At 64.2% G+C, this 17172-nt stretch overlaps 1 protein-coding gene across 10 annotated transcripts; it reads right to left on the reverse strand.

The window, feature by feature from the left end:
- Positions 1-2180: 2180 nt before the first annotated feature.
- On the reverse strand, positions 2181-16794 carry Fgfr3 (fibroblast growth factor receptor 3). 10 transcript variants are annotated; one of them, XM_047567545.1, is made up of 18 exons: positions 16617-16794; positions 16062-16272; positions 10478-10747; positions 10221-10274; positions 9073-9242; positions 8867-8990; positions 8591-8781; positions 6832-6976; positions 6215-6405; positions 5907-6052; positions 5459-5580; positions 5272-5382; positions 5010-5200; positions 4748-4870; positions 4603-4673; positions 4206-4343; positions 3989-4094; positions 2181-3855 (listed from the first exon to the last, which is right to left on the reverse strand). In XM_047567545.1, the coding sequence occupies exons 2-18, from the start codon at positions 16168-16170 to the stop codon at positions 3709-3711; spliced, it is 2409 nt and encodes an 802-aa protein (XP_047423501.1). In that variant the 5' UTR covers positions 16171-16272; positions 16617-16794; the 3' UTR covers positions 2181-3708. The 10 variants fall into 10 exon arrangements, with proteins under 10 accessions (XP_047423501.1, XP_047423500.1, XP_047423499.1 ...); XM_047567544.1 differs by having other exon boundaries at positions 5907-6055; XM_047567543.1 differs by having other exon boundaries at positions 6209-6405.
- Positions 16795-17172: the final 378 nt, after the last annotated feature.

Consider the following 17172-nt stretch of genomic DNA (forward strand, 5'->3'; position numbering starts at 1 on the left):
TGCCATGGACTGGTTTGTCCAGGTTGGTGAGCCCGATGCCTAATGGAGCTTTCCCTAACCTGCCGACCTCAGAGTCCTGAGAGCCAAGACACCCTATACCCAGATTGTTCCTGGCCACGCCTGGGCAGTGTGTGTGTGTGTGTGTGGGTGCGTGTGTTGTGCCAGCACAGAACCTGGTTTCCTGAGTGGGTGGGGGCTGTCTCAGGGCTAGGATGGGCTGTGCTTGCTGGTGGACAGCAACCCAAGGAGTAAGCAGCCAGGACAGAGGGCGTCTGCTGCAGCAAAGACAGTGACCCCAAACAAGGTGAGTGCCAGCAGTGAAGTGGCAGGCAGGGTTCTCGGAAGAAGAAAACTATGTGCCTGTTGGGGTGACACTCCTCACTAAGAGCAGGACATTCACACAGAGCACAGTGGCCTTCCCACCTTCGGGGAAGCTCACTAGTGGAGAATTCTGATGGTCTGGGAACCTGGGATGCACCCCAGCCCTGGCAGACGGACAGCCACGGAGCTGTCTGCAGTGCTAGGAGCCTCCCTGTCCCAGCACTGGCCTGACCAGATCAGGCAACTGCGGGACCACCAGCCATGTCCAGAAGGCATAGCCGTCGTCAGCAGAGATCAAGGGACTATTCTAAACTAGAGACCAGCAGACCAGCCAGGCAGCAAAGAGGGGTCCCTCACTGGGCAGGGGTGGCCACAGGAAGCTCCCGGTGGGGAAGCTCCACGACTGTCTAGTGCCCTCCCTCTGCAGCCAGCAGTAGTGTGAGTCACCTGAGCAGGATACTGGCCTGCCCCAACTCTGGACACCCCCCTTTCCCAAGAGTCTAGGGGACTCCACCAGGGAAGGGGCTGGAAAGGGGCCTCAGGCCAACGTCAGGGTGCAGCTCACACCAGTGCAGCACCAGGGGGCGCTCCAGCCACACCGCCTGCCAGGCAGATGCTAAGCCCAGCTGTGGGACAGCAGTGCCTCTGGCCCAAGCCCACCTGGCACCCCATCACTGCCCTCCAAGATGGAACTCAGCAGTCCTCCAGTCGACCTGTGCTACCCAGGCCTTCCCCAGTCCTGGTCAGTCATAAGGTATCCCAGTGGCCAGGCCAGCCTCCTCGTTCCCAGATCACATTGTTTCCCTGAATCAGGCCCAGGAGTCAGACCCAAGGCCCTAGCAGCCTCACCTATCCAGAAGAGGGAGCCAGCAGCTTCCTCACCTGGAGCAGCAGAAAGCAGAACCAGAGTGAGAGTTCATTCAGCCCAGCTCCAGGTGCCTCCATCTGGCCCTCCTAAGATGAGATGGTAGGGCAGGGGACAGCCAGCCCTCTCCTGTCTCCTCCAGGAAGACTTCCCAGCTTACTCCCCACTTGTGGGCAGCCCTGTGCACCCCAGTTGTCAGAGCCTACAACACAGCAACAAGGAGTCCTGACTTACAAGCGCCTGGGGATTCAGCTGCAACCCAGATTTTCTGTGGCCAGGGGGCTGCCCAACCAGCTGAGACCAGAACAGCTGCATCAGCCAAAGTAGTCACTCCAGGGTCACAGGGTCATGGTACCAGTGGAGGGAGTCCCGAGGCCAAGTACCAGGCCTGGGTGGGGATGGAAGGTGGTCAGGAGCAAGGATGTGGCCACTGACGTATACAGTCTGAATTGCAGGGCTTTTCTGCATCTTTAAGTGGGAACCCATGGAGTGGGATGATGCCGGACAGGCCGTAGAAGCTGCAAGCACCAAGGTGTGACCCCTTGACCCTCAGGGCCCCATGAGGTATGGCAGCCAGGGAGCTCCACAGGGCCAAGAGCCTGCCTCCTCACGCCCACCAAGGCCCCTCCTGCAGATTTCGACTTGCCTGAACTCCCTGCCCGTGGAGTCCCCAGACCTCCCATGGCCTGAGATTCTGCCGGCAGCATCAGGTCGTGTTCACTGGGCATACCACCCTGGCTTCACCCAGGACTCATTTCTCCAGGTGTGGGAGCCAGAGACCTGGGCTGCACACCCTCAGGAGGCATGGCCTGGCTGGCCAGTCCCCACAGCCTGAGGAGACCAGCACCTCTGTCTGGGGACCACCCAGGCTATCATTCCCTTCACGGAGAGTGGACCCTCCCTTGTCTTGGGAATAAAAAACAGAACCTGTCCCTGACCGGAAGTGGGACAGAGCTGCCCAGTATCCCAACAGAAGGCAAGAGGCGCAGGCAGGGCCAGAACCAGGTCTTTCTCTTTATTGTTTGGAAAGTATGCCTGCTGGTTAACAAAATCACTCCCCAGTGTGAGCCACACCTCTGGCCACTGCAGCTGGGCCTCGAGAAGTGATGCCCTGAGCCACCAGTGACCAGCAAGAGACAGCCACCCGAGCTTGGGGCCCATTAACAGTACAAAAAATAACAAAACTGAATTCACGGCTTTTTCTCCCAAGCTTTGAAAGGTAGCAGTCCAGGCTATAAAAGTCTAGAAGCATTGCGTAAGAAGTGTTAAGTCTACAGCAAATACATCTTGTAAAAACTCAATAAATTATATATATAGATATATATATATATAAACTTGTAGCATCTAATAACATCTGAACCTGCAAGCAGGGCCAGCCCCTCCCTGGACGCAGCCCCCACCTGAAACACAGTAATTGGAATCTGTATGAAAATACCAGCTTGCTTTGAAGTACAAAAAATAAATCTCCTAAAGAAAGCGCCTATGGAAAGCTAGTTCCCCTGCAAAGGAGGCCGGAGGAAACACGAGCTCAGGCAGACCCTCTGGCCGAGTGCCGTCCAGGCTCTGAGCGCCCATCGGCCTCATGTGCGGCTACACATGCTCCTGGGCGGCCCGGGAACTTGGCGTAAGCCTCGGCTGTTAATAAGTTAAAACTTTAATCTCTGCCATGCGGCTGGCTAAACACTATGAACATGGGTGGGGGTGCAAGGGTTCTGGGGGTCGATAAATAGCTTTACAAATATACAGGTCCAGGTACAATTTCTAAAACAAAACTGTGGTGCTAGAAAAGCCTGTTGCTCCCCTGTGGTTCGCACCTGCCTCACGAGCCAGTCCCAAGGGACTGGCCCGTCAGGCACCGCGCCCTGCGCCCTCTGCCCTCCCACAGACACGCTCACAGGTCTGTCTGCATGCATACCACATGTACAGCACCTATCTGTACAATGTACACTCATTTCAGGAGTAGAACTCTCGGATAGAAGGCAGAGGCTCCCACCTTCAGGTACCCGTAATTTCAGTCTCTGAGGGGCAATGTGGGAAGTGGGGAGGCCTGGAGGTGGGGAAGCTGCCACCCACTCCAGGCACAAGGTGCCACATGGGACATCCCCACAGCTCAGCTCTGGGCACTAGAGGGCCCGAGGCCCACTGTGGACACTGGGCCCAGCCTGGTACCTGATGCTTCTTGTGGGGTAGCGGTAAAGAACCAGGCACTCTTACATTCTGCATTTGGTCCCCCCAGAACAAGGGTCCCTTGGTGCTCCTGGCACTGGTCAGTCAGGAGATCACTGTATAGCAGCGCAGGCCCCAGGGGACCTCTGTACCCAGGAGCCACCGGACACTTTCTCTCTCTCTCTCTTTCTCACACACACACACACACACACACACACACACACACACACGAAGATCTGTGTCCATTGGCCCATCCATCCTGGGTTTGGGTCTGGGTCCACTGCACACTAGCAGCAGCAGGGTAGGCTGGGGTCCACTCTCACATTGGTGGGGCTCAGCCTAAAGGCCCAGGCCCTTCACGTCCGAGGGCCCACGCTGCTAGGTGGGGCTGGGGGCAGCAGGTCGTGGGTAAACACAGAGTCATCCCCGGAGGAGCTGGAGCTGGGGGTGTCCTGGCCACCAGGCGAGTACTGCTCAAAGGGCACCGACAGGTCCAGGTACTCCTGCCAGGGATGGGACTGGTCAGTGCTGTGTCCTGCATGAGCCCCACTTCAGTTGTGCTCAGGCTGTCTCCAAGGACACGCCCCTGGGGGAGGCAGAGCGGCCACATCGGGAAAGAGCAGGACCAGCACTCACATCTGTGGACGTCACGGTGAGAACGCGGTCCAGGTCCTCCACGAGCTGCTTGAAGGTGGGCCTCTGGGCAGGCACAGCGTGCCAGCACTCACGCATGATCATGTACCTGGGGATGAGGCTGCTCAGGCCCGGCCGGCAGCGCAGCCCACCTTGCCGACACAGGCCTGGCTGCCGGCCGCCCCCCAGGACCCGGGCCCCCAGAGCATGCTGTGCTCACAGGTCATGCGTGCAGTTGGCTGGCCTGTCCATGCGGTGGCCCTCCTTCAGCAGCTTGAAGAGCTCTTCCACGGGGATGCCAGGGTAGGGCGAGCCCCCCAGCGTGAAGATCTCCCAGAGCAGGACCCCGAAGGACCAGCTGCAGGAGGGAGACGAGCCAGTCTGCCAGGCGGTCAGGGCCCAGCCCTGCCGTGGCTCTGAGCTCACGTGCCGCCAAGGACCAGATGGGCTGGAGCGCAGGAGGCCAGAGCACTGCCCCAGGGCTGAGTGGGCAGCAGTGAGTCCGGCAGTCCCTGCCCACCCCCACCCCGGGCACAGCGAGTCTGGCAGTCCCTGCCCACCCCCACCCCGGGCACAGCGAGTCCGGCAGTCCCTGCCCCCTCCCGGCCGGCACATACACGTCACTCTGGTGGGTGTAGACTCGGTCAAACAGAGCCTCGGGAGCCATCCACTTCACGGGCAGCCGGCCCTGGGAGCGGAAGGGGAGCTGTTGCTGCCGGCGCCTCTGGCTCCGGTCCCCGCCCACCCCAGGGCCCAGCTCACATTGGTGGTCTTCTTATAGTAGTCGAGGTTGTGCACGTCGCGGGCCAGGCCAAAGTCTGCGATCTTCATCACGTTGTCCTCGGTCACCAGCACGTTGCGGGCAGCAAGGTCCCTGTGGATGCACTGGAGCGGGGGCCAGGGCTGAGCTGAGTCTCCCATCACCCCTCACCTCTCCCCACTGGCTGGGTCCTGACCCCAGCAGGTCTGTCACCCTCCACCAGCCCTCAGAAGGGCCCTTAGCCTGTGCCTCCTGTCTCCTCACCTTCTGGGAGGCCAGGTACTCCATGCCCCGTGCCACCTGATAGGCACAGGACACCAGGTCCTTGAAGGTGAGCTGTTCCTCAGGCAGCCTGCAGGTGTGGAAGGAGTAGTCCATGCCCGGAGGCCTCCGTGCCCGCAGGTACTCCCGCAGGTTGCCCTTGGCTGCGTACTCCACCAGTACGTACAGAGGCCCTGCAAGCACAGGGCTCAGAGGGGCTCCAGGCCCAGGGAGGGCTGCCGCCCGGCCCAGCCCAGACACCTACCGCCCTGTGTGCAGGCCCCCAGCAGGTTGATGATGTTCTTGTGCTTCCCAATCATCTTCATCATCTCCATCTCTGACACCAGGTCCGACAGGTCCTTGTCAGAGGCGTCGTCTAGGCCGGGAGGGCGGGTGTCAGGCAGTGGTGCCCCGCGGCCCACCCAGATGCCCCTTGCAGTCTCCCTTCCCACCTTTCAGCATCTTCACAGCCACTGTGACAGGCCTGGCGGCACGGTCCTTGTCGATGCCAGTGGCCTCCGCCATGACCACCTGGCCGAAGCAGCCCTCTCCAAGAGGCTTGCCCAGGGTCAGCCTGGAAGCAGACAGGCTCCGAGTGTGCACCCTGGCCCGGCCCGCCTTCGAGGCCTGGCTGCACCAGGAAGCCCACCAGCCTGAGATGAGGGCAGCACCCTCAGGCTTCTTGCCTGCCCTGCCCTGCAGACAGGCACCCTGAGGTCCCAAGAGGTCTGGGTCCTGCCCTGCACCCCACCTAGGCAGCACCTCCACCTTCATCAACAACTGCCATGTTTTCAATGGGCACTGTGTCCATTCCAGTCTAAAGTCGCTGTCCCACCAGCCACCACAGAAGCCCTGCCAGTTCCCTGGCATCCACACATGCCGACCCTCACCACCACTGACCGGGCCCGGGACAGCTCCCACTTGGGGTCGGCGGGTAACTCGAGCTCAGAAACGTTGGCCAGTGTGGGACCCTCTCCCGAGGACAGCCGGGCGATGCGGACCAGCGGCGTGTTGGAGTTCATGGACGAGTTGGACTCCAAGGACACCTGCTTGGGTCGGCAGGGGCAGGTTGGTGCTGCAGGATGGGCACCGGGGCCAAGAGGCGTGGGAGCACACAGCTCCCGGGGACAGCACGGCCAGGCAGAGCGGACTCGGCTCCGGGAGCTGGGGCAGCAGCGGCTCAGAACCTGGTATCTACTTTCTGTTACCTGTCGCTTCAGCGGGAAGCGGGAGACCGTGTGCACGGTGGGCGAGCCCAGGCCCTTCTTGGGGGGGCTGCGCAGGCGGCACAGCGTCACAGCCGCCACCACCAGGATGAAGAGGAAGAAGCCCACCCCGTAGCTGAGGACGCCTGCATACACGCTGCCAGCCTCGTCCGCCTCCACCCGCTCCTCCTCGGCTGCAAAGACAGCGGCGTTGGGGCTGCCAGCCTCGCTGGGCCCCCGCCAGAGCCACAGCTCCGGGGGGGGCGGGTTCAGCCCCCGGGGGGGTCAGCTGGGGGCCCGGGTGCCACCGTCAGAAACGTCTGTTGAGTCAAGAGGGCCCAGACCCAGGACAGAAGCAGCCCAGCAGAGCCTCAGCACCACACCGCCACCCAGGCGCTGGAGAAGCCAGAGCAGGGCAGGGAGGACCTGGGGGGCTCAGGGGAGGCCTGTCTGGGGCCAGAACAGGGCCAGGTCAATATTCCCAGGCCAGGCACCAGGCGGGGCGTGAGGGCTGCATGTGGTGGGCAGCCGCAGGCCACGGTCGTGCCCCCCTGGCAGCCCTGGTGCGTCCTGAGCCAGCCCTGGACAGGTGCGGAGCCAGCAGCAGCAGCAGCAGGTACCTGGCAGCACCGCCAGCCACGCAGAGTGATGGGAAAACCCGATAGAATTGCCCGCCAGGCAGGTGTACTCCCCCGCGTCCTCAAAGGTGACATTGCGCAAGGACAGAACCTCTAGCTCCTTGTCGGTGGTGTTAGCGCCCGCCGTCTACAAAGAGAGAACAGAGCGATAGGCGAGCGCCAGCACCACCCACGGGCACTGCGGCAGTCCACACAGTGACGGTCCAGCCGGCTGCAAGGAAAACGCCACCACCATCGCTCGGCCACCACCACGGCCACGCCACGGCCACGCCACGCCACGGCCAGGCCACGGCCCTCGGCCTCGTGCTCTGGCACCGGCACGGAGCCTGAAGCCAGTCCCTCCACCGGCGAGTCCTCTGTCCCAGCTGAGCGTCAGGCGGGCGGGCAGCAAGGCACCGCTCAGAGGCAGCATGCAGGGTTAGTGCAGAGGAGAGTGCAGGTGGAGGACAGGCAGGCAGACGGACGGACAGCGGAGCGAGCAGCAGAGCTGGTGGCCAGGGAGAGGCCCAGGGGGATGTTCAGTGTGGGGTCAGCCCCTGCCAGGCTCTGAGGACCTTCTGGGGGTGCACCTGGGTGCAGAGGGGGTCAGCACAGGCTGGGGGCCCGAAGCCAGCATTCGCAGTGGTGGGCCAAGACGGCCAGTGCTGCCAGGCTGGCCACAAGCGGAGCACGGGCCGCAGGGCGGAGGGCGGACGGGGCGTGCGGGGCGTGCGGGCAGCACGGGGCCAGGGCGTTGGAGCTGGAGCTCGGTGTGCCAGGCAGGCGTGGGACAGAGTCGTTACCTGCTCGGGGCCCATGAACACGCAGCCAAAAGGCCTTCTCAGCCACGCCTATGAAATTGGTGGCTCGACAGAGGTACTCGCCCCCGTCGCGCTCCGACACATTGGCCAGGCGGAGGCGCGCGTCCGCCTCCACATTCTCACTGATCCAGGACTGCGGGGACAAGAGACCCGGCTCAGGCACGCCTGGGGCAGCCCAGCTGGGCACCCGGCAGGAGGCAGGACGAGGGACAGCCCCAGCAAGGGAGGGGACTGCGCGCGTCATCCTGTAGGGCTGCCTGGAGGAGGCGCCCAGGTACTCCAGGCGATGGGCTGTGGTGACACAGGATGCGCCTTCTCCATGTCCAACTCCACAGCCCGGAGCCCAGACCCCTCAGCCAGCCGCCTGCCTGGGCCTGGGCCCAGGGTGTGCATGTGCCCAAGGGCACACATGCTCCCCAGTGTCCACAGGGAGAACACTGGGATGGGGCCCTGGCACCTGTCCCAGTGCCCTGGACTCTGGCTCCTGTCCTGCTCCGAGCGCGGCCCCACCCCCACAGGCTGCCTCGCCTCTGAACAGATGTTTCTCTTGGGGCTTCCAGTGCTGCGACCGTCCCCTCGGGCGGCCCCCACCCGGCAGCCATGGGAACCAAGCTAGGGCAGAGGGAGGCCGCGGGCGGTGAGCGGGTGCCTCGCCACGTAGCTGACAGCAGCCACTCCAGGCCAGCTTGGGCAGTGGCTGTCCAGGTGTGAGATCCACGAGGGTGCTGGGAAGCTCCGCAGCTGCCTCCTGCCCTGGGCCACCATCATGGTCGCCTGAGCTCAGGCCCACCCAGAGGCCTCCTGCAGGCCATCTCCAAGCTGAGGGGCTCCAGAGGGCCGAGGCCAACCCTCAGCAGAGGGGACGCAGGTCCCACTGCGGCCCCCAGCCCACTTCCTCCCCAGGCTCCCACACCCGCCCAAGCCCGGGCGGCGGTGCCCACCTTGAGCACGGTGACGTAGGGCGTGCCGTCGGGGCCCACCCGGCTGCCGTTCACCTCCACGTGCTTCAGCCACTGGATGTGGGGCTGCGCGTCGCTGTACACCTTGCAGTGGAACTCCACGTCGCTGCCCAGCACCGCCGTCTGGTTGGCTGGCAGCCCTGCCTGCAGGATGGGCCGGTGCGGGGAGCGCTCTGCAGAGGGGTCAGGCAGCCGGTCAGGGGCTCACGCTGCCCTGGCTGGCTCCCACCAGCCAGGCCCGGGGCCGGCCGGCCATACCCAGTACGTCCAGCGTGTACGTCTGCCGGATGCTGCCAAACTTGTTCTCCACCACACAGGTGTAGTTGCCGCGGTCCGAGGGCACCACGCTCTCCATGACCAGGCTCCACTGCTGGTGCCGCAGCTGCAGGCGACGGGCAGGCAGTGAGCAGCAGCCGGCCTGCCCCTCGGGCCCCCAGCCCTGCCCCAGCCCTGCCCCAGCCCACCTTGATGCCCCCGATGCGATGCTCCCCACGGAATTCCTTGCCGTTCTTCAGCCAGGAGATGGAGGGAGTGGGGTTGCCAGCAGCTGGGCAGCGGAAGCGGACGGTGTTGGCAGCTGGCACCGCCAGCAGCTTCTTGTCCATCCGCTCTGGCCGTGTCCAGTAGGGAGCCCCTATCGGCAGAGGTGCACGTGAGAGCCATAATGGAGGCAGAGGACAGAGGCCCATCTCGCCCCTTCCAAAGCTGGTCCCTGCTGACCCTCCCGCCTGTTCCTCTCCTGTTTTGGAGTGTGCTGACCTTTCAGCATCCCCTGTGTAGACTGGACACCCTCAGAACTGGGCTATGTCCACTCCCCGCAAGAGGCTGCTACTGAGAGGCTTGGGGTGCCCCCCGCAGGCCTGGAGGCGTGTCTGGGGAGCCCTCTACGAGGGTGGCACCCTTAGTCTTCCCCGGGGGGGCAGACGGAGACCCTGGACGTGGTTCCCGAGGAGGAAGAAATGGCAGGATGCAGAGTCTGGGAAGCAGGACCCTGAGGTTGCCCTCCGGCAGTGCCTGCTGCTGTAGCCCAGGTAGTGCCTGGCAAGGATGCCAGCCGGCAGGTTCTGCCTCCTCCCTGCCCAGGTGCCCAGGGCCACTGCCTCCACCCCACCCTCCTTCCTCTGGGCTGGGGGACACTGGTGCTGCCTTCTCGTCCAGACTCACCAGGATGCTGGGCCTTGTCCCCCACGGGGAGGCACAGGGGTCCAGGACAAAGGAGGGGGGACCCTTCCTCACAGGACCTCACTGCCGCGCACCCAGTGACACTCTTGCACACTCACAGTTGCACACAGACACACCGCCAGCACCCCCTTCCGTGTGTGGCTCTGCTGGGCACGGCCAGCCCTGGGGCTCTCGATCCCCGGGCACCGCTGCACCTCAGCCACCTTCACATGGGACAAGTCCCCACAGGCAGGCCTGGCCTCCTCGCCACTCCAGACAGTGTGCCCAGCATGGGTGCTCCCCTCCCTCCCCACGGCCAGCTGGAGCTCAGAGCCAAGCGTCCAGAGCCCCCCGGTGGCCCACGAAGGCCATCCCCCAGGTGTCCTGCCTGCCAGTGGTGGGCAGGGCTGGGCATGGGAAGCAGCCCTGAGTGCCCAGACTCTGGTCTCACCTGTGTCCTCAGCCACGTCCTCCCCGTCTTCATCGTCTCCCGAGGACGGAGCATCTGCAGTGCAGGGGTGTGAGTGGCCTGGCTGCAGATGCCCGTGCCAGGTGCCCTTCACAGGCCCCCGTCCACACAGCACCTGCTTGGGTGCCCCCTCCCAACCAGTGACCAGCCAAACCCTTGGGGCAGGGCTGCTGCAGCCACACTGGCGGAGCTGGTGGTCTCTCAGGGTCCCACCCGGCCTGCACACCACAGGGGCTCACCTGTCACGCGCACACTGAAGCGGCACAGCACGCGCTGCGTGAGCCGCTGCCGGCAACTGTAGGTCCCTGCATCTTCGTGGGAAACGTTCAGCACCTGCAGCCGCCGGGACCCCACCAGGACGCGGCCCGAGGACACCAGTCCCGAGCCATCCTTGACCCAGACAGTGGGACCCACAAAACCACCTCCAGGTGGGTAGCAGCTCAGCTCCATAGTGTCGCCACTGCCAAAGACCACCTGCTCCTGCTGGCTGGGCTCAGACCCGGGGGCCTCTGTGGGTGGAAAGGCAGCTATGAGGGGAGTACCCGGGCCCGGCAGCCCAGGGCGCGGCGCCCGTGCTGCCACAGCCACAGCTCGAGTCCTGAGTGGGCAGGGTTGTCGCCAGAGCCAACGTCCTGCCAGATGACCCTCAAAACACAGGCCAGAACCGCCCCTACACGCCCCATGGGAATCAGTACTTCCAGGCCTGCCAACCAGTCTCGGTTCCAAGGACTAGACTCGGCCTTGGGGTACAGAGGCAATCTGCGAGTGGCTGGGCACAGCTGCGCTCCAGTAAGATTCCTCGTGGACGCCGGAAATTCCGATTTCAGAGTACTCCACAGGGGGCCGGGTGTGGCTCAGTGGTGCAGCACTGGTCTAGTGTGCCTGGCCTTGGGTCTGATTCCAAAGCCAGGGGAAAAGGAAGGGTCGCTAAGTGTCATTCTTTTGGTTTTTCTACCATTTGGAAATGTAAAGTCCATCCTCTGCTCACCAGCACAGAAGCAGGCAGGACAAGCAACACTACACCAACCTCTGGCTAAAATAAAGCTCAGAGGAAGGGACGGGCCAACCCCCAGTGAGACCCTCTCCTCACCCTCAGCCTCCTCTCAGCCTCAAGAGCAGTTCAGGCAGGTGCAGTGGCCACGCCTGCAATCCCGCAGCTCAGGAGGCTGAGGCAGGAGGTTCGGAGTTTAAAGCCAGCCCTAAGCAACTCAATGAGACCCTGTCTCTAAATAAAATACAAAATAGGGCTGGGGATGCGGCTCAGTGGTTGAATCCCCAGTACTCCCCCCTACCCCCACCCAAAAAAAACCCAAAGCAGTTCAGATGGAGAGCCAGGCAGCAGCTCCTGCCCCAGCAACAAGTGTAGGTCAGGTGGACGGGTCCTACTCTGTGGAGCACACAGCAGGGTGCTTGCAGCACTGAGCAAAGGCAAGCCCTGCCCCGGTGGCCAGGCAGGGTTTCTGCAGTGGAACTGGCTAGTGCCTGCCGCTCACAGGCTCACAGCTCCACAAAGCTCCTCGCAGCCTTGAAGACTCCCTGAGAGCAGCCCCTGAGGTACAAGGGAGTCCCAGCAGGCCCTTGAGAGTGGCTGGCCTTGGGCTCTTGCCTGCATGGGGCCTGGACACCTATCTAGACACCTGCATCGGAGGTGATGCAGCGGTCCTAGTCACCAGGTAAGTGGTCAGAGCTAAAGCCTAGGGCAGGTGAGGGTCTCAGACCACCCTGAGAGGCGAAAGGCTAGGGTGGGAGTGCAGTCCGAGGCAGGTATGAGCAGATGGCCTCTGGCCTTCTGCCCAGGGACTGCCCAGCTGCTGATGGGCCCCAAGGTCTGAGACAGGGACATACCACCAGCAGGGCTGAGCATCTCCCCCAGGCCTCCCTGCCAGGGCTGTACAATGCTGGCATGGGGGCTGTTGGGCTTGGGGCCCAGGACGGGTGGGTGGTCCTGCTGGGCAGACCTTCCCAGACCAGCTGGACCCGCTGCACCATTACTTGTCATTCTGCTGACGCGTGGCCTAGATTCGAGGTCCAGCTGCCCACTCTGGCCACACCAGTCTCCAACTCCCCAGAAAGGCACAACTCTGCCTGATCCCGGGGCCCTCGGGATCCAGCCAGCCAAAAGGACCCGCTCAGCCCCTGAAATACAGGAACCTGCATCCCACAGGGACCCCCAGCTCAAGGCCAGCCCTGGTGGGCTCCACAGTCAGGGGGCTTCTAGCCTGACCTCCAGCCCTCCAGCCCTGGCTGCCATGTCCTGTGGGGACCACCCAGCGTTGCAGTTGCTGAGGCCCCCCAGAAGGCCAAGGACAGGTTGGTCAGTAGCCTCAGCCTCAGGCCTTGGCCAAAGGCAACAGCCAGTTGATTCCGGTTTGGTCTGGGCAAGGACAGCAGGTCAGGCCATCCACACAAGTATTTGCTTCAACCTGGTCCAGTGAAGAACTGGGAGGAGACACAGAACAGCCCCAGGCTGGCCATGCAGATGGATGCTGGTGTGCGACAGGAAGGAAAAGGGCCCCACACTCGGCCTTCCAACCCTTGACCTGCCCATCCACCCTGCTGTCAGGTGCCAAGAGAGGCCAGGGACAGCAGAGCAGCCTCAGGCAGCAGAGTTTCCACCTCCTGCCATCCCATCCCAGGGCCCACAGGGGCCTGGGCCTGACACGCAGGGGCTGGGTTAGGAGAGTCAGGCAGGGGGATGCCACGGAAAAGACAGTGTGTGAGTGGCCTGAGTGGACACTACAAGGGCCGGGGTCTGCCCCACCCTGGCCCCCATTCCCCCCAGGAGACAGGAAAGGTCCACCTATACCCTGGCCCTGATCCCTGGTGCTTCTGCTGTGCCTGTGAGGGTGATGTCCCCCATGTGGGCTTCGCAGCACCTAGTGCCCCATGTCCCATGAATCTGAGCCCAGTCAGAGCACCTCAGGTCAAGAAGAGCCCACTGGTGAAGCCAGAGGACAGCCGTGTCCCGGTGAGGGGTATGCTGGGCCTGGGGTTTCCCTGTGTCTGAGTCTCAGTTCCCACCACTGTGACACAGTGTAGAAATACCACCCTATAGGCTGGGGGCCCGGAGAGGTCACCTCACCTGCTTACATGCTGGAGCAGGTGAAGAGAGGTGGTGGCAAGGGATGCTTCTGCCTGGGACTCTCTCTTGCCCCAGGCCACAGCCAAGCCAGCCTGCTGAGGCGGGCCAAGACTCCTGCCAGAGAGACCATGCTTCCAGTGCTGAATCCCTACAGCTGAGGCCCCTGGCACACCCTGCAGAACTAGCATCAAATTCATACTTGCTTCTAAAGCTGGCCACCCCAAACTGAGCGGGGAGCTAAGCATTCTGGCTTGCACAGGACACTGTCTGCAGCCCGGGGACATGGCATGGCCAGGCAGGAGGCTAAAGTAGCCTGAAAGAAGGGCAGTGCCCCAAGAGACCCTGAAGGCAAAGTAAGGGTCTCCCATCCCAGCCTGAGACATTCCACAAAGTTTCGTAACAGGGGGGGGATCCGGAGGCTGGGTGGGCTAATGAGGGCTTATAGGGATTATCCAGCCTAATCCTCAAAACAATCCTGCTATTATCGCTGTCCTCTTGGACAGGTGAGAAGCCTGAGGTTCCAGGAGGGTACCCTGAGCCTGGCCCCACAGCTGGCAGCCTGGAGGTCTAGGCAGACACCCCCCCCAAACCAAAGGTGGCTGGCTCACAGCTCCTTCTTGTAAATTATTCAGGTCTGCTGGACCCATGCTCTCCCCTAAACCCCAGCACAGCCCTTAACCCTTGGACAGACCCCGGGTCACCTCTCCCACAGACCTCAAGCCCCTGGGTTCCCTTCTAGGCTCAACTATAAAAAGAAGTACCCACAATCCCAGTTCCAGGCCCAAGAGGGACCTGAAGCCTGGGAAGGGGTGGGGGTGACAAGGGGGCTCGGAGGCACAAAACAAGGGCTCCAAGGGCAGAGGATCAGGCTGGGTTAATGAACCACCGAGAGGCCTACAAAGCTCAAAGTCCAGACCTGCCCCGGAGGGAGGGGGAGGCTGGAGCCAGTAACCTAGCCTCTGGGGCAAGGCCTGCATTCCCTAGAGGCCCCTCCTAGCTGGGGTGGGGTCAACCTCCAGGCTCCCTAAGGGCCTTCCCAGAGAACGTGGCCCAGCAAGGAAGCAGGATGGAGGTTGCCCTTGCTGGGCCTGGGGTGGCCTGAGCAGTCCAATGGCCAAAGCTCTCCCCACCGCCCTTGACCCCACCTGGCTCCCGCTCCATAATTTACGTTCCCGGAGAAAGCGCCAGCCGGGACGGGTCTGTAAATTTCACGAGGTCTTTGTATTTTTACTGCTGGCCCATCTCGTTAAGGAACCGGATTAAGTTTATTGACCTATCAACTCCCTACCTGTTTCACCAGCTCTAGTGCGAGGGCGGGGGTAGGGCCGCGCGCGGGCGCAAGGAGCAGGAGATCGGTGCGCACACTGCCGGCGCCCAAGGCCCGCCTCCCGGACGCTCCCAGCTCCAGCAGCCGGTGGGGGGGCCTGCGGGGAGGACACTGTCCGCGCCGCGGGCCCGGCAGCGGGCCCGGCGCCCCTCGCTCCCCTCCGCGGCTCGCTGACATTCGGGCGTAGGGAGTAATATCTTTATCTGAATGCGCATGCTAATGCGCCCCCCCCCCAACGCCGCCCATTCGGCGCCCTGGAAGCTGGGCCGTCGGAGCAGGCGCTAAAAGCGCGCGCTGACCTCCCGACGGCCTCTGTCACGCCGCTGAATGACACGCACATTCAAGCGCCGGGCCCACTTTCATTCATAAAATTAAAAAAAAAAAAAAAAATGACATTGTTCCGGGAGGCTGCAGCCGCCGCCGGAGAAGGGGGCGCGGGGGCGCAGGGAGGGGCGCGCCGCCATCTGCCTCGTCCCGCCGCGCCCGCCGCGCAGCTCGCACCTCCCCGCGAGGCCGCCGCCATCAATGCGCGGTCTGTGGCCGCCCGGGTACAAAGGAGCGGCTGTTCGAGCCTCGGCCCGGGTGGGGCAGGGCTCACCGGGCGAAGGCCTCCCTCCGCGCGGTCGCCCGCCAGGCCAACCCTCTGCCCAGCCGCCGGGCGGCAGCTCCTTGCTCTCCCGCGCGCGCCGCACCTAGGGTTCGCCATGCGTGTGTTGGGCGGGCCTGGCGCACCCTGCTCTCCGGTCGGTCGCTCTGCCAGCCCTCTTTGCTGACCCCCGACGTCCCGCTGGACCTTGGTTGCCAGCCTGAGTCCACGACCTCACAACTCTTGGGAGATCCGCGCCCTCACCTCTCACAGCCCTGCCTGTGTTGGGTGCGCACCCCCAGGGTCAAACCCTTTGGATCACCGGGCAAAAGAGCAGGGTGGGGGCAGTGGTGGCCCGGAGGCTTGTCACCTCATCACGCGGGCCACCGGAGGGCAGGAGCCGAGCTTCGGCTTACGCACTCCTACCACCTCCAAAGTCCAACCTCTCCCTTTGGCAGAAGCTGGCCATGAACTGCGGCCCGGGAGCGGGGGGCTCCAACAATAGGAACTTTCCGTCTGCGCAGCACCGGAGGAGCAACAATGGGAATCCTGGAAACTCAGCTGCCCCCCAACGCGCCCACTTGACCGCGCCTCGGTTGGGGAATCGCGGGAGACGCAAGCCGCGGCGCCTGGCACTTGGGTGGTGGCCCTGCGGCTCCAGTAGACCCATAAACCGCTGCGTCGGCTCAGGGGACAGCAGAACCCGGCACTGGTCCCACGGTGACACTCAACCACAGACTTTCTCTCCATCCAGGCGCCTGTCCCTGTCCCCGACGCCTCTGCCTGCCACGGCCCGTCCCCTCCTGTGCACGCTGCGTGCTTCCTTACCTGCCGCTCTCGGCACAACGCGCTGCTCTGTGCCCGGGGGCTCCGAGGCGACGCCGGCCACAACCGCCACGGCCACGCACAGTGCGAGGGCGCAGGCCGGGGCGCCCATGGCGGGGGCGGAGGCCGTGGCGTCCTCAAGAGGCGCGCGCGGACATGCTGTCCCCCACGGCCCGGCTCGGGCCCCGGCAGGAGGTGGGCGCCGCTCCGGCGTCTGCAGGAGGAGGAAAACACTCGCTACCGGGGACGCGTCCAGCGCCCCGACCCCTCCGACCCTCGACCGCCCCTCCCGCCGCCGCCGCCGCCCAGGGCTCGCGGGCCGCCTGGCGCCGGCCGCCTCCTCCCCGCCGCGGTTCCTCCCTCCTCCTCCTCCTCTCCCTGGCTGCCGCAGAGCCCTCCCAGGGCGGCGGCGGCGGCAAACTTTCCAGAGCGGGAAGCCCGCGCGCCTGGCCCGGCCCCGTCGTAGGGACCGCTCCGGATCCGAGCCCGCCGCTCGCCCGGGCCCCTCCAAGCGCCCGCCCGGCCCCTCCGAGAGCGTGCCTGGTCCCTCGCTCCGACCTGGCGGCCACAGGAGCCCAACTCACTGCCCGAGGCTTCCGCTTCGGACTGCAGCCTGCGGGACGGCGCTCGTCGGGTCCCTCGGGCTGTCCGCCCGTCCGTGCGTCCGTGCGCCGGAGCCGGACCGAACGGCGCCAGCTGCCCGCGCCGCCGCCGCCGCCACCGTGCACTGAGCTGGGGCTGCCCGGCGCGCGGCAGCCAGTGGGGGACGGCCCGCGCCCGTCACGCCCCTGGACACGCCCCCAGACACGCCCGCGCCGGCTCGCTGGGGCGCAGAGACACGCCCCTCCTCGGGGGCGGCCCGGGGGCGGGTCCGGGCGGGGGCGCCGGGCGGTCCTGGAGGGCGTGGGAGCCGGGGCGGGGCCCAGAGGGCTTCCAGTCGCGGGGGCGCGCGAGGCCCAGCACAGGCCTCTCTTAGCGCAGCGCAGTCAGGGCGCGCTGGAACTGTGCTCATCCACTCAGAGAGGAGGCCTCGGTGGGGAACGGGATGTCTGGGCGGCCTCATTGAGAAGCGGCCGCTGAGCCGAACCCTGCGGTGTGAGCAGGAATTCCTCAG

The sequence above is a fragment of the Sciurus carolinensis genome, chromosome 10 (genome assembly GCF_902686445.1).
Source record: "Sciurus carolinensis chromosome 10, mSciCar1.2, whole genome shotgun sequence".
Classification (NCBI taxonomy): domain Eukaryota; kingdom Metazoa; phylum Chordata; class Mammalia; order Rodentia; family Sciuridae; genus Sciurus; species Sciurus carolinensis.

What these genes read in the sequence shown, in the direction of transcription:
- Fgfr3 (XM_047567537.1), bottom strand. Translation starts at nt 16,170, where the DNA reads ATGGGCGCCCCGGCCTGCGCCCTCGCACTGTGCGTGGCCGTGGCGGTT. An exon ending in GGGGGCCTGCACACAGGGCG is followed by an intron (nt 5,201 to 5,271) that starts GTAGGTGTCTGG and finishes CTGTGCTTGCAG; the next exon opens with GGCCTCTGTACGTACTGGTG. An exon ending in TCACCGTGACGTCCACAGAT is followed by an intron (nt 3,856 to 3,988) that starts GTGAGTGCTGGT and finishes CATCCCTGGCAG; the next exon opens with GAGTACCTGGACCTGTCGGT.